The 25640-nt window shown below is 47.7% G+C and overlaps 1 protein-coding gene and 1 long non-coding RNA gene across 4 annotated transcripts in view; both read right to left on the bottom strand.

Moving 5' to 3' along the window:
* PYGB (glycogen phosphorylase B) overlaps positions 1-25405 on the bottom strand; it is a 50381-nt gene extending 24976 nt beyond the window's left edge. For 2 of the 3 annotated variants that reach the window (XM_081188510.1, XM_081188509.1), the window contains exons 1-7: positions 24892-25405; positions 7218-7319; positions 5824-5902; positions 5482-5585; positions 4827-4958; positions 1375-1486; positions 232-314 (exon numbers count right to left, since the gene is read on the bottom strand). In XM_081188510.1, coding sequence (XP_081044636.1) covers positions 232-314; positions 1375-1486; positions 4827-4958; positions 5482-5585; positions 5824-5902; positions 7218-7319; positions 24892-25134 — 855 coding nt within the window. In that variant the 5' untranslated portion in view covers positions 25135-25405. Of the gene's footprint in view, positions 1-231; positions 315-1374; positions 1487-4826; positions 4959-5481; positions 5586-5823; positions 5903-6044; positions 6184-7217; positions 7320-24891 lie in introns of those variants that run through there. The other variant, XM_081188511.1, reaches the window with a different exon arrangement.
* LOC308584302 lies at positions 11277-14255 on the bottom strand. Its single transcript, XR_014006758.1, has 2 exons — positions 12094-14255; positions 11277-11639 (listed from the first exon to the last, which is right to left on the bottom strand). It is a non-coding gene; the product is annotated as an uncharacterized lncRNA (long non-coding RNA).
* Positions 25406-25640: the final 235 nt, after the last annotated feature.

A 25640-nucleotide genomic window follows, 5' to 3' on the forward strand; every position in this document is an offset into this window, starting at 1 on the left:
ATCGTCTTGTGAAGCAGCTCAAAAAACAAAAAACCCTTTCGTCTTGCGAGGCATTCGTCTTGCGAGGTACCACTGTAGTTGGTGATGTGGCGGTTGCCATGGTTGTTTTGTGCTCTGTTTCTCTGCCATGCTAAGGCGAACCATGGTCAACTCAGGGGATATAAAAACAAATTCTAATCAGCTCGCGGTTAACCAGGAGAGATTTTAATGCAACACAGAAGAGCCACTTACGTTATCATTTGGGTACAACACTCTGGAGATGTTTTCTGCCAGGTTTCTATCCAGCACAGCCTGGATATAATCACCGACATTAACTAGGTGGAGAGAAGGAACGCATCTCAGCGGAGCAGCCCACCACATAAAATGCAAAACTCTAGAATAATTGCATATTTTCCTGATAAAAGTCCCATGGCATCAGCAGCAGCCCTATTTGCCCAGCAAATAGCAATGGGGTGGGGATTTTGTCTGTGCTATGGTGCAGTAAGGAAGGGTTAGATCCTGCTGTCTTGAACCCAATCCAGATGCACCCCCCCAGTTGCTATTTAACTAGGGTTGCCATATTTCAAACTGAAAATCCAGACAAAGTTGTTGAGTTTATTTTGGCAAAGTTGTTAAGTTTTTGGGGCAAAATTGCCTAAACAAAATACCATTTTTGAGCTATTTTTATGGGAAAACAGAAAAAAGCAGCACTGCAGCCATATGTCCAGATTTTCCCGGACATTTCCCCCGATTTCCACCTGGACACTGTATTCCGGATATGTCTGGGGAAATCCGGGTATATGCCAACCCTAATTTAACGGAGGAAGGGCCATGGCTTGGTGGTTTAGCATCCACTTTGCATGCAGAAGATACCAGACTCAATCCCCAGTGTCTCCAGGCAGGGCTGTTTGGCCCAAAGAAGGGCCACTAAGGCTGCAATCCTATACAGTACCCACTTATCTAGGCGCAAGCCCCATTTAAACTCAGTGGGAGTTCCTGATTGGTAGACATGTTATAGGTTTGTGCTATAAATTAAATAATACTTGAGGCATAGAATTGTAGAATTGGAAGGGACCCTGAGGAACTAGTCCAACCCCTGCAATGCGGGAATATGCAGCTGTCCCTTAGGAGGATCGAACTTGCAACCTTGGCCTTATCAGCACCACGCTCTAACCCACTGAGCTATCCAGGCTGATAGCTTTGTTTGTTTGGCTTGCACTGCTTGCTTTCCTGAAAATGCCTGGCTGTAGGTAAGCAAGAGGAAGAAGCAAGGCCACCCAGCTTCTTAAACCAGACCACACAAAACCCCACAACGTGACGAAAAGGGGGGAACTCCTCATTGCAACATGTGACCAACACTTTCCAAAAAGAAAAAGAGAATGAGGTGGCACTTACACTCTTCAAGATTGAAATCGTTGGGAGCCTTGGCTGACCACAGCCTCATGGTGTTCACCGTATTGTTCCTGTATCCTGGAACAGGCGTATCGTAAGGCATGGCAAGTACAACCTAGTTTAAGGAGAAGGTATTCGGTGAAGGTGAGATAAAGCAGAAGACATCAGGTCTTTTGCAAAAAGCATGTTTGGCACAACCGAGAGCGGAACTGGGGGTAAAAATAAAATAAAATAAAATTAAAAAATTAAAAAAAATATTTATATCCTGTCCTCCCCAGCCGAAGCCGGGCTCAGAGCGGCTAACAATAGTAAAATGATACAACATTCTAAAATCATTTCATTATAAAATCAGTTCAAATCAGATTAATGGCAACCATTGGGCTAGAGTTCTGTGAGGATTGCCAAAGGGCGGGGGGGATCAGGCTGAGCCCTGGCCAAAGGCCTGGTGGAACAGCTCTGTCTTGCAGGCCCTGCGGAAAGATGTCAAGTCCCGCAGGGCCCTGGTCTCTTGTGACAGAGTGTTCCACCAGATTGGAGCCGTGGCCGAAAAAGCCCTGGCTCTGGTAGAGGCCAGCCTAACCTCCCTGTGGCCCGGGACCTCCAAGGTGTTTTTATTTGAAGACGTAAGGTCCTCCGTGGGACATACCAGGAGAGGCGGTCGCGTAGGTATGAGGGTCCTAGGCCGTATAGGGCTTTAAAGGTTAAAACCAGCACCTTAAATCTGATCCTGTACTCCACCAGGAGCCAGTGCAGCTGGTATAGCACCGGGTGAATGCGAGGGACCAGTAAGGAGTCTCGCCGCGGCATTCTGCACCCGCTGGAGTTTCTGGGTCAGTCTCAAGGGCAGCCCCACATAGAGTGAGTTACAATAATCCAGTCTGGAGGTCACCGTCGTGTGGATCACAGTGGCTAGGTCAGGGCGAGAGAGGTAAGGAGCCAACTGCTTAGCTTGGCGGAGATGAAAAAATGCCGCCTTTGTTATAGCTGCAATCTGCGCCTCCATGGAAAGGGAGGTGTCGAAGATTACACCCAATAGTCTGTGGGCAAAGGCTGAACCCACCAGGCCCCCCCATTTGGCTCGGGAGGCTGTTGTCCCTAAACTGCACCCACCTGATGTGATATGTGACACCTGGGATGGGGCGGGTACTGGCATGGTTACCAAGCAACAACTGGGAGCTTGAAATGAGCTGCCAATTGTTCCTTTGCTGGAGCAAAGTGTGTTCCCCTTGTCAATCAGCTGGTGTGGGGGGAGAAAGCCCCTTCCGACAATGGCAGCAAGACATTTCCAATGAGAGTGGAAACCTCTGTTTCAGAAGAGGTTTCAAGGCAATCCACTTGGGGTTGCAGGAGCAGCAAAGCCCCTTGCACTCGGCACCCTGTGGGCTGTTGGGAAAGTGCTGTGCATCAGGCATTGGCAGGTATGTACGGCAATGCAACTGTCAATCATCAGACATCACAATGGCATCGGTAATTGGCAGGTGGGTCAAGCACCTATGTACTACTGCAGGCATAGGCAAACTCGGCCCTCCAGATGTTTTGGGACTACAACCCCACCATCCCTGACCACTAGTCCTGTTAGCTAGGGATGATGGGAGTTGTAGTCCCAAAACACCTGGAGGGCCGAGTTTGCCTATGCCTGTACAACTGCAATAGCTACAGAAAATTCACAATCCAGGGCTATACAGTCATATCTCGATTACCGACACTTCAGGTTGTGTGTTTTTGGGTTGCGCACTGTGCCGAACCCGGAAGTACCAGAACGGGTTACTTCCGGGTTTCAGCACTTGCGCATGCGCAGAAGCGCTAAATTGCGCTTTATGCATGCGCAGAAGTGCCAAATCGCGACCCGCGTGTGTGCATACGTGGCGCTGCGGGTTGCGAACGTGCCTCCCGCATGGATCACGTTCGCAACCCGAGCGTCCACTGTATATCCTCCAAAACAGCCAGAAGCTGGCATTATTATTGAGCCTCTCTCTACCAAAGAATAATAGCTGGCCTAGCCAACTTCCCAGAGGAATGCCGCTGTTTAAACCAATTACGTGCTTCCAAGCAACAAATGTGGAACACCAGAGACTCTGCGTATGTGGAAGTGATCAAAACATGGAAAGGGCAAGCTGGCAGAGCAGGCCCAAATATGGCCTGCAAAGGCAGCAACAGAAATTAATACATCGGATCTAAGCTTTAAAAAGCTCATGCCTCTAAGGTCCCACAGGATACCTAGCCTGCCACTCAGTTGGGGGTAAGGACAGGGAGCAATGGGGTGCTTTGTCTCTTTTTTAATGCATTGTAGTTTGGTGTTGTATCCTATTTATTTATTTCCATTCCCAAAACTGTCTATATTGCAACTCACATTCGGTTTCTTAGCTTCAGAACATTACAGATAAATTTAGTTTGCATGCATTTTTATGGCACTGTGATTTTTAAACTGTTGTAAACCAACCTGAGTATGGGCATCAGAAGTGTGGGGAAAAAATACTGAGGGAGGGACAAAGAAAGAAAGAAAGAAAGAAAGAAAGAAAGAAAGAAAGCTATCTAAGCCTCTGGGCTTTGAAGGTTCTGCTGTTCTTGAACCAATTCCCGTTTATTGCCAGTGGAGCACCGACAGAAGAAATTCTTGGTGGATCAAGCCCCCTGTTTCTTTCTCCCCACGCAATGTATTTCCTTTCTCCTCCACCACATGCTGTTGTTCAGTGAGTCAGGCACCAGGCCTAATTAGGGCTCTTTCAAAAGAAAAATGTGAGACTTCAATGGCAGACGAGTGCAAATGTGCTTCAGGGCTGCCCTCCAGAAGTCTTGGACTACAATTCCCATCAGCCCCTGGTTGAGCGAGGCAGGCGTGTACTATTCGTGCGTCCTATTCGTTTCCCCGTTTCCTGTAGAAGAGCTCATCGTACCTCTGAACTTGCCATTTGAACCCTTTTGTTTCTAATCTGCATGACTTTTATTTACGAATTTATTTACTTATTTCATCAACCCATCAAGCTTCCTCTCATAGGGAGGAAAGCCTTATTATTATGCCTGCAACACACTGCAGTGAGGAAAGCTGTATAAATATTTGCTACTATAGTCAACGTCTCCAAACCTGACACCTCCACTTCATCACGGACTCACACCCATCTCCCTCCATCTCCCCTATTGTTCAGACACTGAGGTCCACTTCCAAGGGCCTTCTGGCGGTTCCCTCATTGGAAGAAGTGAAACTGGGAAACAGGGCTTTCTCGGTAGTGGCTCCCCCAGGTGGAACACTCTCCCATCAGATGTCAAACAGTCATATGACCTTCTGCAGCACTGTATCGTGACGCTTTTAATGTCTGATGTTACCCTGTATCCTGTATTATTCTGTTGCAAGCTGCCTAGAGTGGCTGGGACAACCTAGTCACATGGGCAAAGCACAAGTCATAAATTATTATAATATTATTTGTGGCATCCCCACAGGTAGGTTTCTACTGCTGTACCTGAGTATCGACCCATTTCACACCCTCCGGAGTGTGGTCCACCCGGCCATAGAAGTGTACAGGAAGCATGTACTCTGGGCGGGCTTTTTCCCAAGGGTTGCCATAACGCAGCCAATCGTCAGCTTCTTCCACCTGAAAGAAGGAGAAATGGGATGTGAAACTTGCTTTCATTGCAGGTCATTTGATCAGCAACGCACTTTACATCCGGTAGAATCATAGCTCAGTGGAAGAGCACAGGCTTTGCGTGCAGAAGGTCCCAGGTTCGAGTCCTGTATCTTCAGTGACAAAGAATCTCAGTTAAAGGAACCAAAGGTATAAAGCCGCAGTCTATATTTATCTGTGATCTACCCAGTCGACTGCCTTTGATCTCTGTATGGGTACAGCCTCTTCCACTCCTTCACCGTTATTGGCTGATTTTGTACTCTCCCACACCTGCAGCGTCCCTTCCAAAACGTCCTTGATGCTTCTGCCACAAGATCCCTCCTCAGGAAGGGCCGGAACACAGACACCTATTTTCTCTCCCTCTCAAAACGTTTGGGTAGGCCTCACCCTAAGCGATAAAGCATCTTCCGCCCTCCCAAGCGTGGTGATCTCTAGGAATGATGGAGACAACAGCAGCGGCCCAAAAGGAACAAGAATTCTCTCACCAACGCACCTGCCAGCCATTGACGATTTTCTGGTTGAAAATGCCAAATTCGTAGCGGATTCCGTAACCGTAGGCTGCGAGCCCCAGCGTCGCCATAGAGTCCAGAAAGCAAGCTAAAAGAGGAAGGGCCCAAAATATTTCATTAGTAGACAGAAGCAAATGTCCAGGAAAGTCACTCTACCAACGCCATCCACTGGGACCCATGTTTAAGACATTATTATTATTATTATTATTATTATTATTATTATTATTATTAGCTACGCAGGGATTTGAACTCAGTCCAACACTCTAACCACTACACCACACTGTAGGACAGTGAGGTGTTCCCAGGCCCACCCAGAAAGGTCTCACCTGCCAGACGCCCCAGTCCTCCATTGCCCAGGCCAGCGTCTTCCTCAATCTCCTCCAGTTCTTCCAAGTCCAACCCAAGCTATTGTGAAAAGCAGAAACAGCAATGAAAACACTCCATTGAATTCATAGGACTTACTTCTGAGTAAGGTTGGTGGGAAGAAAGTATCCAGTCAACGGCTGGGGGGATGGATAATGGGGTCTCCATTCAGTTCCGTTGTTACCTCTACATCTTTGTCAGTGGTAGCCACCCATGGCTGGAGAATCAATGGTTTATCTCCATCACTCTTGCCAACATGTGCATCTGGACTTGAAACTTGTTTTTATACGTGCATCTCATCCACCTTATTCCCCAACAAGGAGAACTGTGGCTTCAGGAGCAATTCTGATTTGGGAAGTGTGTGTGTGTGTGTGTGTGTGTGTGTGCGCGAACGCGTGCGCTAACCCAGCTCCCATAGCTTCTCTGATCAGAATCGGAACCCACTGCCGTTGGTTTTAACTGAAAACAGAAACGTCAGGAGTTCTGATCAGCGATAAATCTGAGCTTCAAAGCCAACTGACTTGGTAGTTGTCCAAGCAAAGCAAGTCTCTCTCTCTCCCGCTCTTCCACACTCCCTCCAAAGCTTTCATCCTATTCCAGACTCTGATAATAAGGTAACTGCCCAGGGGACAAAACACATTGGTAGCTCTGCCAAAAGGAATGGAATCCTTGAGTCATGCTCCTTTTAGCAATAAACATTCAGAGCAATGCCATGGGGCCAAGAGCGAAACTTAAGTAGGCCGTAAAAATTAATGGGCTATTATTGTAGTTTGGGCCCAGGTGCCAAAAAAGAATAGATTCAGCGTATTTTGGAAGAAAAAGACTTATTAAAAACAAAGAAAGGGAGGAGCAGGAGGAGAGAAATGGTGCATCTCCCCAGTGAGATGGTTTGGATGTAAAGCCAACCATGGTTTGCACAGCAGAACCACAGTTCATTGTAATGTCTGAACCAATACCATCTGGCAAACCATGGTTTGCAAATGACTATAAAAACAGACTCTGAAACCACAATCTTAGGCTAGTTTACCAGCCAGCTGTTTTTAGACTACAACTATCATCATCCCTAGCTAGCAAGACCAGTGGTAAAGGATGATGGGAATTGTAGTCCTAAAAAAAAAAGATCCAAGTTTGGGAAACACTGATCTAACGGATGTGATTGCCAGTGGCGATTCCACGGCTCCCATTAGCAACTTGTTCCATTGCCTAGTTTTTCTCAGAATCTGAAAGCTTTCACACTAAACTGACCCTGCTGCAACGTGAGATTCCCCTAGGCAGAGTGCCACAATTTTTGCATCAGAAAAAGGACAGATGATGAATCCACAAAAAGCATCAGCCCCCAAAGGAGGAATGAACATACCTGGTAAATGGCTTCATCGCAGCCATTCTGCAGACCCAAGTTCACCATTGTGTTCTGAAGGGTCCGTCCCATGTAGAATTCCAAAGACAGGTAGTAAATGCGCTAGGAAAACAGTGGGAAAGAAAAGCTGGATTTTATATGCAGCGAAGAGAGTCACCCCCTGATCTGTACACTGCCAACGCTGCAAGTTTACATCCCACTTTTACCAAGCTCACACCAGCAAACATAGTTCTCCTCGATAATAATAATAATAATAATAAATTGATTTATTTTTAATACCCTGCCCTCCCCAGCCAAGACCAGGCTCAGGGTGGCTAACACCAAATATAAAACAAATTGATTGAAATACAACTTAAAAACAAGATTAAAATACAACATTAAAACATTAAAATGCAGCCTCATTTCAGAAGAAACTTAAAAACTTTTTTGGAGATAAAAACGCCGTCTTCACCAAGGCTAACTATCCAAACTGGTCCTACGTGGGCCAGAAAAGAGCCAGGGAAGTCCCCAAGTAGGAGTTCCGTCACAGAAGGAAAAAGGGAAAAAGAGAGAAGGGGAGGGGATCAAGTTAATTCCAGGCCAAAGGCCAGGCGGAACAACTCTGTCTTACAGGCCCTGCGGAAAGAAATCAGATCCTGCAGTGCCCTGGTCTTGTGAGAGAGGGTGTTCCACCAGGCCGGAGCCAGTGTTGAAAAGGCCCTGGCTCTGGTTGAGGCTAATCTGACCTCCTTAGGGCCTGGAACCACTAGGGTGTTGCTCTTTATGGACCTTAAGGTCCTCCATGGGCATACCAGGAGAGGTGGCCCCGTAGGTACGAGGGTCCTAGGCTGATTTGTCATCTCAACAGCCCTGTGAGGTTGGTTAGGTGAGGTAGCTTAGAGTGAACAGCCTAAGGTCACCCAAGGAACTTCATCACTCTTAAAAGGGGTCTTCTCAATCCTAGTCCAACACTTTAACCACACCTCACCTGCTTCTAGACTAGAGTAGTGGTGACAGTGACAATGAATTCTGGCGGGCACTGCAAGGCCGCTGTGTCTGCACATTTCCACAAAAGCACCAAAAACACATGGAATTGGGGCACAGATTTCAGCATCCTGGGCCATCTTCTCTTTCCTTTTTTAAAAAGCAAGTTTCCAGGCCTTACAAATGCAAAGTTAGGCTTGACAACAGGAAGAATGTAAAGCAAAATCTGAGAAGATAAAATAACGTTTCCAGTTGTCAGAGACAGAGATTTCCGGGGGGAAAGGCCAGAGCTCACTTGCAGAGCACCTGATTTGCATGCAGAAGGTTCCAGGTAGGCCGGGAATGTCCCCTGCGTGAAATCTAGGAGACGTCCTGTCACCAGGATGTCAACACTCCTCAGCTACTGTAGATGGACCAAGAGTGTGACTTGGTCTAAACATCTTCCTATCCTCCTAGCTTTGAATGCCCAGCATGGCTGCCTTGACCAGCACTCCCTGTGTTTAGAAGGAACAGAGCAAATGAGAAAACACAAAAGGAACTCTGCAGGGTGGCTTAGTAGTCGAAGAGTGTTGGACTAGGAATGACGAGAGACAAGTTTTAATTCAGACAACGGCCTTGAGGCCTTGTGGGTGACCTTGAGCCCGTCACTCTCTTTGCACAATCGACTTCATAAAATTGTTGTGTGAAATCAAATGGTGTTAGTGTGAATTATGCACACTGCCCTAACCTTCTTTGAGAAAAGACAGGTAAAAAAATGTAGTAACAAAACCTGCACAACTTTATTTTTTTGTAAAGACACTGCCCTGGATCAGGGTTGGGTGCTTGTTTTTTCCACACTGACTGGCAATGTGCCCCAGATGGCAAAGTATAACTGACAGGGTAATCCAGAGGTCAGAAAAAGGAGGTGAGCTGGCAGCTCTAACATGGATCTTTCCAGGTGAGAATCACTGGCAAAGAAGTCAGGCATATCTTAACACCAAAGTCTGAGTAAGGTAAAGTAAAGTAAAGGGACCCCTGACCATGGCCGACTGGGGTTGCAGCGCTCATCTCACTTTACTGGCCAGGGGAGCCGGTGTTTGTCCGCAGAGTTTTTCCGGGTCATGTGGCCAGCATGACTAAGCTGCTTCTGGCGAACCAGAGCATCACACGGAAACGCCGTTTGAGTACACAAGTTTAAAACACACACACATAGACTCACGGGGGGTGGGGGGACAAAAGCAGGAAAATATGAAAACAGTACTCATCCCGTTGCAACCTGTGACAATTCTCTTTCCCTTGGCAATGTATCTGGCAGCCTCCTCTTTACAAAGGGGAAGGGGCCACAGCTCAAGGGCAAAACATCTGCTTTGACCCCCAGCACTTCCAGGTATGGCTGGGAGAGAACCCTGCCTGAAATCCTGGAGAGACCCTGCCAGTCAATGTGGACAGCATTGAGCTAGATGGACCAATGGGGCTGACTCAGTAAAAGGCAGCTATTCTTATGTTGCTACCACCAGAAGGTACCGTTTCACGGGAGGGAGATTTGGTTCAAAGGATCAGAATAGTCAGTTGTGGGAAAAACTTCGAGAATTGGTTTCTAGTACTTAAGAGTTCTGACAGCCTTGTCCTCTCATTTTAATGGATCTTATTTTAGGAGAGTCCTTGGAGGATGGGGATATAAGTGACTAAGCAGAAATCCCCCTTTGGGGGAGGGAAATCAATGGAAGGAGAACAACACTTAAGCAATTCTGAAATATGTATTACCTCTCAGTCTTGCTTTCAGCCAAGACGAATGGGGGAGGAAGGGAGAGACACACAGAAGGAACTAGGAAGGAGCCTGAGAGTGAAAATCCCTTTCTGTTGCTCGCTCACTGTCACACTTTTTGATTACCTTCTATGACATGTCAGCGTTTGGTGCAAGTTACACTAGCAAGTACCTCGCACCAAAAGCAATGGCAGTGTTGGCTCACATTGTTTATCCTGCACTTGGGTTGGGTCTCTTGCTCCATGAATGCTCCCATTTCCAAGAGCAAAGGCTGAAATCCTATATACACACTTCCCTGTAAGTAAGATTCACCGAACATAGCCGGACCTCTGAGTAAACATGCATAGAATTGCAGTTCAGGGTCCCTACTGTTAGGCAATAGTTTTACCATCCCATGAAGAACGAAGGCCTATCAGTAGCTATTAGTCATGGCCACTAAATGGGAGCATTGTACCCTGCTTGTGAACATCTCATAGGCATCACTGGATCAAGTACTGCTAGAAATAAGATGCTGGACAAAATCTTGCTTTGATCCAGCAGGGCTCTTCTTAGTTCTTAAATGTTTCTTTTACATGCCCAGCTTGCAAGACTGATGTTTGCACACATCTTTGCTGTGAGGCATGCTAATCACCCTTCTAATTTGTACGAAGTAAGTATCAACCGCCCCAGCAGTGCTGGCCGGGGCTGATGGGAGTTGTAGTTCAAAGCAACCGGAGGGTACAACATTGGAAAGGCTGTCTTAGAGCGCCACTGGCAGTCAGTGCTTGTCTCTGTATAAGGCAGCTTGTTCATGGAGGAAACTGTGGGCAAGTACGTAAGCTAGATAGTCCAAATCACACATATATACTCTGATGAAAATCCTACTGTAAGGCTTATTTGGATACCGTTGCTGATAAACTACTGGGCAGCAAAGATAGTAGCAAATGGCACATTTCTCCCTTGTAGCCTAGGCACCGCCATCGTAAAATCAATCAGTCAATCATGATGTTGGTAGAGCCTTGAGACTTAATCTCAGGGTCAAGGGTTCAAGCCCCACATTGGGCAAAAAGATTCCTTGCATTGCAGGGAGAGTTGGATTAGATGATCCTCTGCAATTCTATTGTGATGGCCATGTTTGTTGGCCCCTTTGTACACTGAGCAGCAGCAGACCAAGTCTGAAGTAATGGGAGACACAAAAGAGGATTTAGGACTATTACCGAGAGGTCTGGTTTGTCTCAGGTCAAGAAATGAGTACACTGCCCAGCGCCAAAGTGGATGCATTAAAGTTTTGCACCATGTAGGTCTCTTTAAGAAACTGCAGCGTAAGTTGCTTTTAAAAAAGATAAATGACCACAGAACCCACGCTCCACTAGTTCTGCAGCAATGCTTATGATTTTAATAGGACTGTTCCAAAGGAAATGGATTGTGGGTTCTGCCCTATCAGAACGTAAGAGAAGCCCTGTTTAGCTCAGCCCAAAGCATCAGCTAGTAGGAACGTCCTGTTCCCCTGCAGAGAACAATCAGGTGCCTCCAGAAAGCCCCCAAGTGGAGCGTAGGGTCCAGAGAGAACATCCGAAAAACATTGCAAGGGGGCAGAAAAATGTCTTCTATCAGATCAAAATGAGCAGATAACAGCAAAGGTTGCTGGGTTCATAGCAGGGGCAATCAGAATAAGGGCCACTAACTGACGGCTGATTCAGGACTTTAAATTGTGCTCTTATATCAAATTTCCTTTTCTGCATATACTATAATAATAATAATAATAATAATAATAATAATAATAATAATAATAATTATTATTATTATTTATTTGTACCCCGCCCATCCGGCTGGGTTTCCCCAGCCACTCTGGGCGGCTTCCAAAAATACAGTAAAATATCACAGATTAAAAACTTCCCTGAACAGGGCTGCCTTAAGATGTCTTTTAAATGTCAGGTAGTTATTTATCGCTTTGACATCTAATGGGAGGGCGTTCCACAGGGCGGGCGCCACTACCGAGAAGGCCCTCTGCCTGGTTCCCTGTAGCTTTGCTTCTCGCAATGAGGGAACCGCCAGAAGGCCCTCGGCGCTGGACCTCAGCGTCCGGGCAGAAAGATGGGGGTGGAGACGCTCCTTCAGGTATACTGGGCCAAGGCCGTTTAGGGCTTTAAAGGTCAACACCAGCACTTTGAATTGTGCTCGGAAACGTACTGGGAAACGTACTAATGTTTTACTGTTGCTATGGCCATTGGCTAATGCGAATAAAGTTTTATCTATCTTGCAAGGGGGCAACTCGCCCTCTTGCTCCAAGGTTGGAATTTGGCCCCATGTCCCCCAAAATCTTCACCGTTGCTGAAGCATAGACAGAGGAATGTGGATCTGGCAGGGTGGCCAACAACCTCTTGAATTCCTAATGCGCAACACAGGAGTGAGGGTTTTCCCATGGCTTTTAAAGATGAACTGGGGCCTGAACTTCATGCTTCTGCCCCCCGGCCACGGTCCTGTCCCTCACGATTGGCACAAACTGGCAGCTGACAGTTGCAGTCCCAGGGATTGGACTAGATGACAATTCTATGAACTAACGCAACAAGCATGTTGCAACAGAACAAGCCTTTGCTCACACTAGTGTGTGTCTGAATGTGTACATTTACTTTTCCCCAAAGCATTTTTGCGATTTTTGAGAAAGGCCTGGCATTGCAACAATACTGACGCCACCTTGTACTTAAATAAAGGTCCGGGAAGCTGGAAGAGGGTTTGATTGCAAAGCTGATGGAAGCCAAGAGAGGCAAACCTCTCATTGTCCAAGGTGAAAGAGCTGAGTGAAAGAATAGAAGGGTGAAGATGAGTCATCATTCACTTGAACAGACAGGTTTGGGGGAACAGCAGGAACAAAAGGCTTGTTCTTGCTCCAGTGATCTTGAATCCAGCTTTGTAGTTGATCTAAGTGGCAGTCCGTTCCATTTAAAAACAAAACAAAATATTGTTAACCCACTTTATTCTGTTAACCGTCTCGAGGCCACTAAACACCAGCAGATTATCACAGGCTGTGTGATTATCCTCAGCTACTGGACCTGTATCTTTGAGCCATCAAATGCCTGGGTGAACAGGTATGCTTTTAAATTCCTTGTGGATGTTAGCAACAGGGGAGACAGGTGCACCTCACCAAGGAGGGCATTCCACAAATAGGCAACCACCACCAAGAAGGCACTGCTATGGGTCATGTATTCAGAGGGCCTCTCCTTCTGATTGTAGTGTCTGAGATGGCTGATCCTGAGGAAGGCCCTCTTTTGAGAGATCAAGACATAGGCCCTGTGGTTGCTAGGCAGCAAGAATTTCCAGCAGACTGTGTGACTCATGAAACCACGGGTTCCTCATCCAGGCTGATAGGGCTCTCCCTGCCCTTTCATTTCTCCCAAAAATAATCGACTTGGACAGTTCTCCTCCCTTCCCATCCTTTTCCAACCACCTTCCCTCTCTCCTAGCGACCGTTTCCTAGCACTGGTTGCCATGAGTCTCCTTCTTTCCAACATGCCTTCTTCCTGTTGTTCCATCTTGCCATAAATGCAACATACAGACCAGGAACGTTGGTGGACCAAAAAATGGTGGGGAAAGAATCCTCTGCTGATATATACAGGCTGTTGTGCCCTAGTTTGGCTCAAGGGTCCCAGGGAAGGCTGGGCGACGCAGTGAATCACTCTAAGAATAGGGTAACATCTGGAAGAGCAGAGTCACATCCAAGAGATCAAAGCCAAGACCTATAGAGAAGAGTGAAGGGAGATTCTCCCCGATCACAACAGACAAGGTAGAGCACAATCCGTCAGGACCCTGGACAGCTCTCTGTAGCAAGTTCTAGTTGGAACTCACCTAAGGAGAGCTGTTGTCTTAGCGGCATGTTGAGGGCTTCTGAAGGTTGTTGGCTGATCCGGAACTACTGTTAATTCCATTCCCTCTGTGGAGCTCTCTGTTAAAGGGACTCTTGCCTGGTTGTGCAGCATCTGGTTCCTATAGCATGGATGCAGTGAGGGCTGATTTGGGGCATGCCCTCTGGGTCTGAGAAGTTGGGCAAAGCCACACCCTCTGGCCTTGACAGTCCTGGAGCACGGGACAACCATTCTCCAAGACAATGTCTCCTCCCTTTCTGAGGTTAGCTCTGAGCCAGGAGAAGATTCAGGCCAGTAACCATGACACAGACTAAGCATAATTGAATCTTCACAGTATTAACACTCCAATTGATCCTGCTCCCCCATTAGGTTTCTACTGGTTGGAGGAGGCACCCAGGTCCTTCAGAGGTCCTATCCCAGGGGTCAGCAACCTTTTTCAGCCGTGGGCCAGTCCACCATCCCTCAGACCTTGTGGGGGGCCAGATTATATTTTTTGGGTGAGATCTACAAAAGCCACAAAAAGTTTGCTCTTATGTATCTTTGTATACTTATCTATCATTGTCTGTAGTACCAAACAATGGCCTGTTGTACTATGGCCCTTTCTAAACCCTGCCTGTTCCGGATTAAACAAGTTAGAGTGGTCAGCCCAATCAACCAGTTTATTTAGCAGGTAACGAGTATAAAGTTTATACACAATGTCCAGGAGACTTATGGGGCGATAGTTTGAGGGGTCTTGGGGGTCTCCCTTCTTATAGATGGGGGCTACCAGGCTCAGTTTCCAGTTTTCTGGGATTTTGCATGTATCATTTATTACCGTAAAAAGTTGGGCCAAAATAGCAGCCCACCACTGGGCATTTAGTTTAAGCACCTCAGGAGGAATCATATCCTCACCGGGAGCTTTGCCATTTTTGAGTGTTTTAATTAGCTGTAGGCATTCTGATTCTGATCCCAGCCCATTAATAGATCGTTTTTAAGAGGAGGAAACTGGCTCGGGGGGTAATGAATGAATTCCTATGCCCCACAAATAACCCAGAGATGCATTTTAAATAAAAGCACACATTCTACTCATGTAAAAACACCAGGCAGGCCCCACAAATAACCCAGAGATGCATTTTAAATAAAAGGACACATTCTACTCATGTAAAAACACGCTGATTCCTGGACCGTCCGCGGATTGGATTTAGAAGGCGATTGGGCCGCATCCAGCCCCCGGGCCTTAGGTTGCCTTCCCTGTCCTACAGCTTTCAACCCTTCTATTAGGCTCTCTCCTAAATCTAAACTTGCTTCCTCATAAAAGGAAGCTCATGGCATCATCACCCACAGGGAGGAAGAGAGCTAAGTTCCCGAATAGCTCTTTCCTTCCAGAAAAGTCCAGCTGCAGGAGATTTAACAAAAAGAAGGGTATTTGGTTGCTACTTTATGTAACAAAGCCAGACCAGTTTGGCAGGATAGACCACTTAAGCCAAGGGTGGAGAAACTGTGGCCTGCCAGAGGTTGTTGTTGCTGGACTACAGCTCCCATAACCCCTGACCACTGGCCATGCTGTCTGGAGCTCATGGGAATTGGAGTCCAACAACAAATGGCGGGCCACAGGTTGCCCATCCCTAATTTTAAGTAGTCCTTCCATGGTCCAGACCCTCACCCTACCACAGAGAGCTAGACAAGATCTCTCTTGGAAACTTTCCAGATCATTTTTCTTCTAATGGATTGGTTTTTATTATTCTGAAAACTATGGGGCTTTCTTCTTCCTCACACATTTGCTGTATGTTTCCCTGCACTCTGACACTTCTACAGAACTTTTTGGGAAAAGAATGCGGTTGGACACCCTTTCTTAACTTCTTTTCCTGGCAAGACTCCCGTGAGAGGAATGGTGAAGCATATTTGTTCCCTTGAGATAACCAGTTGCCAGCTCCAAAAATATTAATAGCACTGTTCTGCTGAATCCATGTAGATAATGTTAAGTGCCTCTCTAACATTTGCATAAAGGAGAAAAAGGGGTTTACTTTTAGCAGACTCTCATCTACTTGGAAAATTGCAGGAGGAATTGTTCCTGAAAATAGGCACCACAGCCTTCCACATTTCTTGACACCCCACCCCCCACCCCGCAACATAACTCTTTTCCATTTGATAGTTAAATGAACACCTTGAGTCAGGAATGAGTAATCTGTGGCCCTCCAGAGGTTATTGCACTACAACACCCATCATCCCCAAGCAATGTTTCTGCTATCTATGGCTGATGGAATAGTGTCCAACAGCAGCTGGAGGGCCACAGATTCTAGAATCATAGAATTGGAGAGTTGGAAGGGAATCTCAACTAAAGCATCCATGATGGATGGCTTCCCCCAAAGAATAGATTCCCAATGACACATAAGTATACACATTTAAAAACTATCTGTTCCTTGCTAAAGGGGAGATTGCACATGCTTGTTTCACCACTTTATTATTTAAATAAATTCAAATTATTCATCCCCAAGATGATTATAATGTCAAGAGGTGACTTGCGTATAGTGGTGTGAGTATCGGACCAGGGCTGCAGAGACCTTGGTTCAAATCTCCGCTCAGCCATGAAGCTCATTAGGTGACCTTGGGCTAGTCTTGCAATCTTCCGCATTAGCAAAATCATTTGCATGACACAGACGGAGTCCAGAAGGCAAAAAGATCTTGGCAACACTTCACTGAGCAAAACTGAACAAACACAGCGTGTAATTTGAGAAGTAAACAAAGAGGTTTTTGTCTTTCTTCAGACCTTGTACACAGCAAGGAGACATTTAATCAACCACACAGAGGAAAAAACTTCCTCAAAACTGCAGTGGCTCTTTGCCTCAAAACAACCTTATAGAGCCAATTAGCCCGAGAGTGGCCCGTTGATACCAAGTGATATTAAGCCTCAGTATAATACTTTCAAAAAGTACCAGGCAGTTGTAAACACCATCTATATTAGCAATCTAAAAACAACTGCAGAACACAAGGATTTTTAACTTTTTAAACAAGTGTTTCCTGCTACAGGAAATGCATCTGTTTGGTCACTGTGAGGAGCAGGATGCAGGATAAGACAGAATTTGTACCTGTTCCAGCAGAGCTCGCCTTCTGTTTTTATAAAAAGACAGCTGCATAATGGGACCTAAACTGGTGTAATTTTTTATTGTCAGGGAGGGTGTGAGTAAAGAGGGAACAATGGTACAGGATTTGAAGGTGCATTCTACGGTAAACACTCACTTAACACAGGAAACCTAGACCCCAGAGAACTACAATTCCCAAAGTAGTTTGACAGTCAATCTCTCTTCCCAATGAGTTCTGGGAACTGTAGTTCCTAGCAACTCTCAGCACCCTTAACAAACCACCCTTCCCAGGATTCTTTGGAGGAAGCCACAACTCTTTCAAGTGGCATGATGCTGCTTTAAATGTGTCATGCAGATGGGGCCTAATTTGTCCTGTTGGGCACTACTAATACGGCCAGGGCCGGTGCACATTCTCCAATGGGCGCCTCAGCACAAGGCCCGCTAGTGGGGATTCCCTCAAGAGGGCAGGCAAACCCTCTCCTCCTCCTATTTATTTTTCTGGGTGCATGGGACAGTTGGGGCCTACCTGAGGAAAAGTTTGGCACTATGGTATTACAGCAGGGCATTGTGGGTAACTACAATGGTAGCTGCCAGGCAGTCATCAGAGGAGCACCAGTGGCAGGTTCCTCAGGAGTTGCCCAAGAACGCCGTCTGCTGACATTGTCTCTGGCCACGGCATTATATAGAAACAGGGCCGGCCCTACCATTAGGGAGGCAAGGTACCACCCAGGGCTGCCTTACCCATAGGCGCTAGGGGTGCGGGGCACCCGGACGCCGGGCTCTCAGGGGCACCAGGCTGAGAGTCCGGGGCCGAGATTTGGAGTCTGGGGATTGGGAAGAGCTGACAGCTGCTGCCGAGCGGAGCAGAGCCCGCCGGAGCGCCGCAGCTCTTCTACTGCGGGCGAGCAAAGCACTGAGGCAGCCGGGCGGCTCCGCCCTCCTACGTGCTTGGGATTGGCGGGCCGTCGAGAGGCCCGCCCACCACATGCTGCTCACACGAGGCGCCTGGCTTTGCTTAGCAGCCGCCTCGGACTCGACTGTTGTTGCGCTGGGCTCTGCTTGCCCACCCCTCCCCAGGCGCCTGGCCCAGCCTTGCTCTACTGCCGCCAGCGCCTTGGGGCTCCTCTGTTGCTGCTGAGGCTAGCTCTGCCATGCATGCGTTGCCAGCCCGCCTTAAAAAAAGGTCAACAACTTTGGGCAACCGGGGGGCAGGCAGGCAGACCTTTGCACCCTGGCGCCGAAAATGCTTAAGAGGCCCTGGTACCACCTCAAGCAGCAGCTGACTCCAACTGTTTCTCTTGAACATCCCAAGCAATCTGCTCTGGTGTTGCATAGCATCTCATGGGGGCCCTTAGTTGCCCTGCTGCCTCAGATAAGGTGCAGCAAGCTACCCTCCCCCAATGTTATTATTATTATATTTATATTCCACATTTCCCCTATGGAGCTCATGCATGGTTCTACCGCTCTCCATTTTCTCCTCACAACAACCCTGGGAGGTAGGGCTAGGCTGAGAAACAGTGACTGACTCAAGGACACTCAGCGAGCTTCATGACTGAGTGGGGACTCGAACCTTGGTCTTCCAGGTCCCAGTCATTCAGCTACCAGTCCTGTCCAGGTTTGGTATGTGGAATGGAGAGGAGTCGCCGTCTTGTCCTTTGCCTCAGGCAGCAAAACGTTTTGTGTATGAACCAAGCGTGCACTTTGGAGTACAGCCAGACATTCCCTCCTGGGTGCGCATCGTAGAGGAAGATTAACAGGCAGCAAGTACGAAACTCATTTGCCATTCCTGATCAGCTCAACAAGGACCCCCTGAAAATCTAGGAACATAGGAAGCTTTCATAGGAAGCTTGGGTCAGTCAAGCTCAGTATTGCTTACGCAGACTGGCAGCAGCAATGCCAGGATTCCAGACAGGAATTTATCCCTAATCCCTACTTGGGGATTGAATGTGGGAACTTCTGCATGCAAATGTAGATGCTGTACCATAGAGCTTCGTCTCTGCTGGTGAAATCCAGTGTTTTTCTGGAACGTGGTTCGAAAACCTCCCAGCCGTGAATTCCAGATTATTTCAACTGACAAATCTGGCTTCTTTCTGCAAGGGTAGAGCTACCATGACGACTTCAGTTTTTGCAGTGCTGTTTATGTCTGCCAGATGGTATCCAATGGCACAAATAGGAAATTGATCCAGGACGCCCAGGGACCAGGCTGTCATAGGTCCTTTGTATACCTCAGAGGAAAGGATTCATCCATCCGTTTGCTGTTTTATTCTCTGTTGTGTGAAAACAACAATGATGGCCTGAATTGCTCTAGCGACAGGTCAACGCAAAAGAACTCTCTGCAGGGTAGCAGATCTAAGACAATTTTTTCACTGTAGACTTTGTGATCCATATATGTCAGGCAGATTTCAAGCACAGCACAGAAAGCTCCCTTATACGGAGTCCATCTAACTCAGCTTTGTATGCTGAGTGGCAGGAACTCTCTCTCAGCCCTTCCTGGAGATGGAGGCAAATGAGACCTTCTGCATACAAAGAGATGCTCTGCCACTGAGCCACAGAGACTGATAATGGTACCAAATTATGTTTCTAAAGCTGTAACCCTAGCCTAAGGTTACCAGACGTCCCCGTTTCCCAGGAACAGTCTCCGGATTTACAAATCAGTCCCCTGACAAAATCCTATCATTCCTACTGAAGTTGAAAAGTGTCCCCGGATTCATTGAAAAAAATCTGGTCTAGCCCCACTTACCTGGGAGTAAGTCCCATTGAATTCTCCTCTCTCCTAGAGAAATGGCTAGGACTGCACTGTTACTCAGGAGTTTTGTCAACCTTTGAACCAGCCTGTGGAAAGCAGTTCGGTCTGCACCCATTTGTAGATGATCAAATACAGCAGTTGGGGAACCTTTTTTCACCCGGAGGGCCAGATTCCCTTCTGGGCAACCTCCCAGGGGCCACATTTCAGTGGTGGGCAGAGCCGGGGGGGGGGGGAATGGGCAGGGCAACAAATATCCCCCCCCTCTTTGTACAGCCGGTTGTTTTCTACACAAAGAGTTACCAACATACCTTTTTGGACCATTTTGAGAGAGTGCTGTGGGTACCTCCCACAAAATGGCTGGCACGGGGGAATGACATAATACAAAATGGCTGTCATGTCCTGCTAGTCCCAATTGTGGAAATCAATCTTTCATACAAAGATGCTGGTGCTATCTAACAACAGAGCATTCCTGAGGACCAGGAAAAATATACAAGGTAATACACCCCACTCCAACCCCTCTCCCTCAGATCTCTCTCTGTCTCTCTCATGCACACACATACTCAGGGATGCCAACAGGGTTTTCTGCATGTGGATTGAGCTCTCTGCCCCTCTTGCAAAATCTGCATATGCTTCCTGACATGCAAAGTTGTATCCTCTTTCACAAGTGGAGGGTTCAAAAATATATCAGTGTCCAAGCGTGTAAAGCGCCTGCAAATAAAGTGAACAGGTGCAGCTTTTTCTGCCATGGCATTTGCATACTAGAAAAGGCCTAACCTGTTGGATTTCTGCCTGCCACACAGCCGTTAAAGGCACAAGAAGTCTGTTTTACCCCTAAAGCAAAGCCCAGCCAGCGGCTGCAATCCTATACCCACTTTCCTGGGGTCATTTCATAGAAATCACTTAGAAGGGTACCTGCACCTTTTGCTTCATAACTTTTTTTATAGGAACACTAGAGACTTGGTTTAAAAAAAGAGAGAGAAAAGCATTTAGCCTGGGGACCCCGGCTGAGGGTGCCCCTGAAAGACTCACTTGTGCCAGGTTGGTGGCCCCTGTTCTATTCCCCCCTCTCTCACCCAATCCATTATCCACTATCCAGGCACGCAAGAGGCATTATCAGAGTTCAATGATAAATCCCAGCCAGGCAAAAAGGAGGGTGTGATGGAGGGCTGGACTGAGTCCTGGGGTGAGAGGATGCAGCTTTGGGGAGGGGTTTGTGGTGTGGCCAGAGACCCAAAGGCCAGAGAGAGAAACTTGGAGGGTCCCTGGGTCTGATGTTTCCCACCCCTGATGTACAGCTCAAAAAAGCTTCCCTTGAAGGGTCAGATGCAGGCCAGGATGTTCTGTTCTGTCTTTTTCCTTCTGATCAGCTGGTAACCCCAGGTATTTTCTTGTGCAAACATCCCTAGGATCAGGCTGTACACGGACCGTGCTTAAATGGAGCGTGCTAGGAAAGCTGCAACGGTTTCCATGACTACTTAGGACTCTGTTCTGCTATGGTCTGTGGACAGCAGATGCCACTCCGAAACTCAGAGCTCTGAGCAAGGTACACGACAGGAAGACATAAAGGTGAGAGGCCACAAACCCCCAAAGAAGCCAAGTTAGCCTTCATTAAAGATGGGCAATTGGAGGCCTCACTCTTTATCACATAGTGAGCTTAAGTCACCGAGATAGCAGCAGAGATGAGAGTGCTGAGGCTACCTATAAATAAATGCTTGGATATCTGGGAGGTGGGGCAAGTTGCCTCTGCTGTATTTCAGTCTGCCAATAGGTAATATAGTCCTCATGAATTAGTTACTTTGGATTTACACTGATGTTTAAGAGGATCTTATCTAATCTTTCTGTGCTGCTGTAAAAATGTGGATTCCCCCCCCTGGTATTTTTGGCGATATTTTAATAACCACTTAAGAGAGATCTTTGGAGAATGAAGCCATAGACAAAATGGCATCCTCTGTCTGAAAGCCTTGGCCAGAAATCACTCTGAGAATTGTAGCTCTGTGAGGGGAACAGGGGTCTCCTAGCAACTCTAGGCACCCTTCACAAACTACAGTTCCCAGGATTATTTGTGGGGAGGCCATGTCTGTTTAAAGTGGTCTTGTAGTGCTTCTGGAATAAATACCCTCTGGTTCAAAACCTGAAAGGTAAGTACTTCTTGCCATGTGACAGAGGAGGCATATATCTGTGGGGTTTTCTGCCTCAGGTTCCAAAATACTTTGGTTGGCTTTGGGTGTTATGAACCTTGACTTAGGGTGGCTATATGTGCCATTTGCTGATCTGCACGAGGCTCATTTTGCTAGAGATGTCGTGACTGGAACCTAATTTGATTCCTGTCGTTCTGGAATTGCCTGTTGCTGAAGGATGGCAGAGACTGCGGTGGCGGCTTGTCAAACAACGAATTATGTTCCCATTAATGCAGAGCTGGAGAAGGCAGAGAAAAGTGCAATAAAATCTAGCTGTGTGGAAAGGGTGACACGAGCAAAATTATTCTTTCTCGGAACACTGGAACTCAGGGTCACCTCAAGAAACAAAATGGCTGCCCTGGTAAGCTCAGGACCAATGAAGACATTTTCATCAGAGATCATTTCAGGAGGGAAAGGAGAGAGAGATTCTGGTCACATCCATACAGTTAATGGCATATCCCTACATCTCCTATCTCTTTCAAGAACCATGGCACCTCCCAAAGAATCACTGGTTAAGGGTCCTGAGAGCTGGTAGGAGATCTTCCCCAGAGCTACAATTCCCAGCACTTTTAACAAATAATTTCCCAGGATTATTTGTGGGAAGCCATGACTGTTAAAGTGGCACAAGAGAGCTTTAAGTGAACGATGTTGATGTGACAAAATTCACAAAGGACAATTCAACCTATGGCCGACAATGAAGTTCTGTTTCACGCTAGAAGTGGCATGCCTTTGATTGCTAGACTCTGTGGACCAACACAAAATAACGGGTCCCTTAGTTATAACCTGCTTGGATGTTTCCTACCTGCCACAGCTTTGCCCTTCATAGCTTTTGTCAGCTTCAAATGAATTCCCTCGATCACTGACGATTCTGAACGATCCAAAGATGCTGGACTATGAGGGAACTCCTTCTTTGTTTCTTAACATCATTTGGATGCCACCCAGTTAAAACAAAGTCCTTTGGGTAGTTAGCAATAAAAGACAAAAGCCTTTAGAGAAGAATCAACAAGAGCTATAAAAATGAGCAGAATGAAACCACTCACAGCTCAAAAGCACATACATGAATATATTCATAAAGCCAGGAACAACAAAACGTATGTCGGCACAGTAGAGCAAAAAACACAGAAGTTATGAAAATGCTACGCTCTGCCTCCAAAGTCAGAGGTGGCAATGCTTCTGAATACCAGTTGCTGGATGGCCTGCAGGTGTGAGCTTCCCCCATCCCTGGTTGAATTAAACCTTAGTTAAACTATGGTTTAGCCTTTAGGCAGTGGTGAAACCAGGCTTTATTTCACCTGGGTCAAAGACCCAGTTTGGCACACATAGGCTGGGAGCCTCAATAGCACCCCTCTGGAGGCTTCACCCAGGGCAAAAACCCCCAGCTAGACCCCCCCCCCCGCCACCGGTAGCTATGGATCTGCTTTAGCTTAAATAAATCATAGTTAATAAACCATGGGTTGGCATATCCCAAGACAGCTGAGAGCCTTAAGTATCAGTTATTGGCTATGGTTTGATAGCTAAACTATTGTTTAGCATTACTTGTGAGCCCTGACAGAGGCAGTTTAGCAGCTCTTGTGAGCTGGGTGATATCACCTACACAACCAAGAGCTTTCAGATTGCTGTTGGCTGCTGCCCAGGACGTAGAAAAACTTGCAAAAAGGAAGGGAATGTCGACGCATTTACACATGAAAATGATAGCGTTCTGGGGAGGGGCCGCAGCTCAGTGGCAGTCAATCTGCTTTACATGCAGGTTCAATGGCTGACATCTCCTGCTAGGGCTGGCTTCTTCCAGTCCGTGTTGACAATATTACTGAGCTAGATGGAGCAATGTTCTGACATGATATAAGGCAGCTCCTTATGTTCCTAACTCTTGATCATGTAGGCCTATTTCTCAAGGACATGGTGAACCTATGTCTGGTTGGCACCACTCCAGAATGCAATACTCGCCCAAACATGAGGGTCCCCACCTCCACACAGAAAGGCAGCACGGCAGCAAGGAGATTAGGCTGCAGTCCTATACACACTTGCCTAGAAATAAATCCCATTGCACTCTGGGGAGTTTACTTCTGAGAAGACCTGTATAAACTGCACGTTCAGCCGCTAGTTTCCCATGCACAGTGTTGCTGTTGTCCTCGCCACCAGGGTGGGGTGGCAGGAAGCATTCAATAATATCTGTCTACATTATGAAGTAGTACAGCCCCCAAACGAGCTCATCATCTCTTATCAGAACGGGATCTGAATTTCCTGTTTTTATCAGAGCAAGACTAGGTAACACAAGCAACAGAGCATCTCCTTTGCCTACAGCTCAATCCCCAGCATCTCTATGTAGGGCAGGAAAAGCCTCTAGCTAGCTGAATCCTGGAAAGCCGCTGCCACTCAGAGGAGATGCTGAGACAGACGGACCAAAGGTCTGACTCAGCAGAAAGGATTTCCCCGTGTAATGCTGCTCAGTGTAGGATTGAAGGCCAGGAGGAAGGAAAGCTTTGAAGCCTCCAGGGCCAGCAAACAAAACGAATCTCGGAGGGCCCTTCCCTTAATGAACAGGCAGCATCTTCTTTCGCTGCGCCCTTAATTTCGGCTGCCCAGGAATACCCCTCCTTTTCCAAAGAGACATCCATCACACTGGCTAAAGTCGACATCACTATGGTTGGAGATCCATTGCCGCAAATCCACGGCTGCTAAACACACACACACACACACACACACACACACACACACACACACACACACGGGGTGGAAGAGAGAGATTTCCCATTGATTGCAATGCGGACCTGGACTTTGCGACGGGCCCTGCACTCATTTGCTAGATTCCCGCTTTGCTGCCTATGGGAAATGGGATTCCTTCTCCGCGCCACGCTCCAGCGGCTTCTTGGCGCACCATCTCCCTGCAAGGAAAGCGCAGCAGCGCGGGCAAAAAGGCAAAACACACGCGCAGGCAAGCGTCGGCCAGCAGAGGGGGGCATTTCCAGAGCCGGCAAGGCCTGCCTTCGGCTCTGCGAAACGGGGAAAGATTTGCGCGGTTAGCGCGCGGGTGGGAGCGAAAGAGAGGCTGCGCCTGGTTTTTGGAGAGGGCGAGGAATCCAGTCCATTTCTGCCTGCAGTGGAAGCTGCGGCGGCGCCGGAGGGGAGGCAACCCCGCAGCTCCTTACCTTGGGATCCTTCTCGTAGTAATACTGCTGGGTCCGGATCCAGCGCCCCACCAAGTGGTCGCGGACCGTGTGCGCCAAGGCGAAGTAGTAGTCCCGCGGGGTGGCCACGTTCCTGTCCTTGACCAGGGTGAAATGCAGGTGCCGGTTGAAGCTCTTCCTGATCTCGGCCACGTCGCCCAGGCCGGCGATGCCCCGCACGCTGATCTGCTTTCTTTTCTCGCTGTCGGTCAAGGGAACGGCCATCCTGGCTCGTATAGGCGCCCGCTGCTGCAAAGGGAGAGTCGCTCGCTTGGGGAAGCTTTGCTCGTTGGCCGATGATGGCGCAGCGCCGGCTTCAGTTTCCCGGGCAAAGGCGGGCCTGGAGGCAGAAGTGTTTTCCTTCTTTTTCCCCTCCCTCCTCTCTCCTCGGCTTTCCTCCTGCCGCGGCTGCTGCGTGGGGAGGCGCCCTGGCTGAGAGCATCAGAAGGGGTGGGATGCAAGGGAAGCAGCGAGCAAGCGCCTATCCTCCGCCCACTGGGACCGGGACTCGCTGCGGCAGCGCCTGCGCGGTGCGGAGGGAGGCTGAGCGGCTTTCAAAAACAAGACGGAGGCATCCAGCTTCCTTTGCGCGATAGGATAAGACGAGTCTAAGAACTCGTAGCGCGTCTGTTAACCGCTGCAAGAACCACTATTGCCAGGACATGATGGAAATCGTTACAGTGATTAACGATGGACCAATGGTATAATGAAATTTGGCAAACAGCGTTCCT

The sequence above is a fragment of the Podarcis bocagei genome (assembly GCF_964188305.1).
Source record: "Podarcis bocagei genome assembly, chromosome: 3".
NCBI lineage: Eukaryota > Metazoa > Chordata > Lepidosauria > Squamata > Lacertidae > Podarcis > Podarcis bocagei.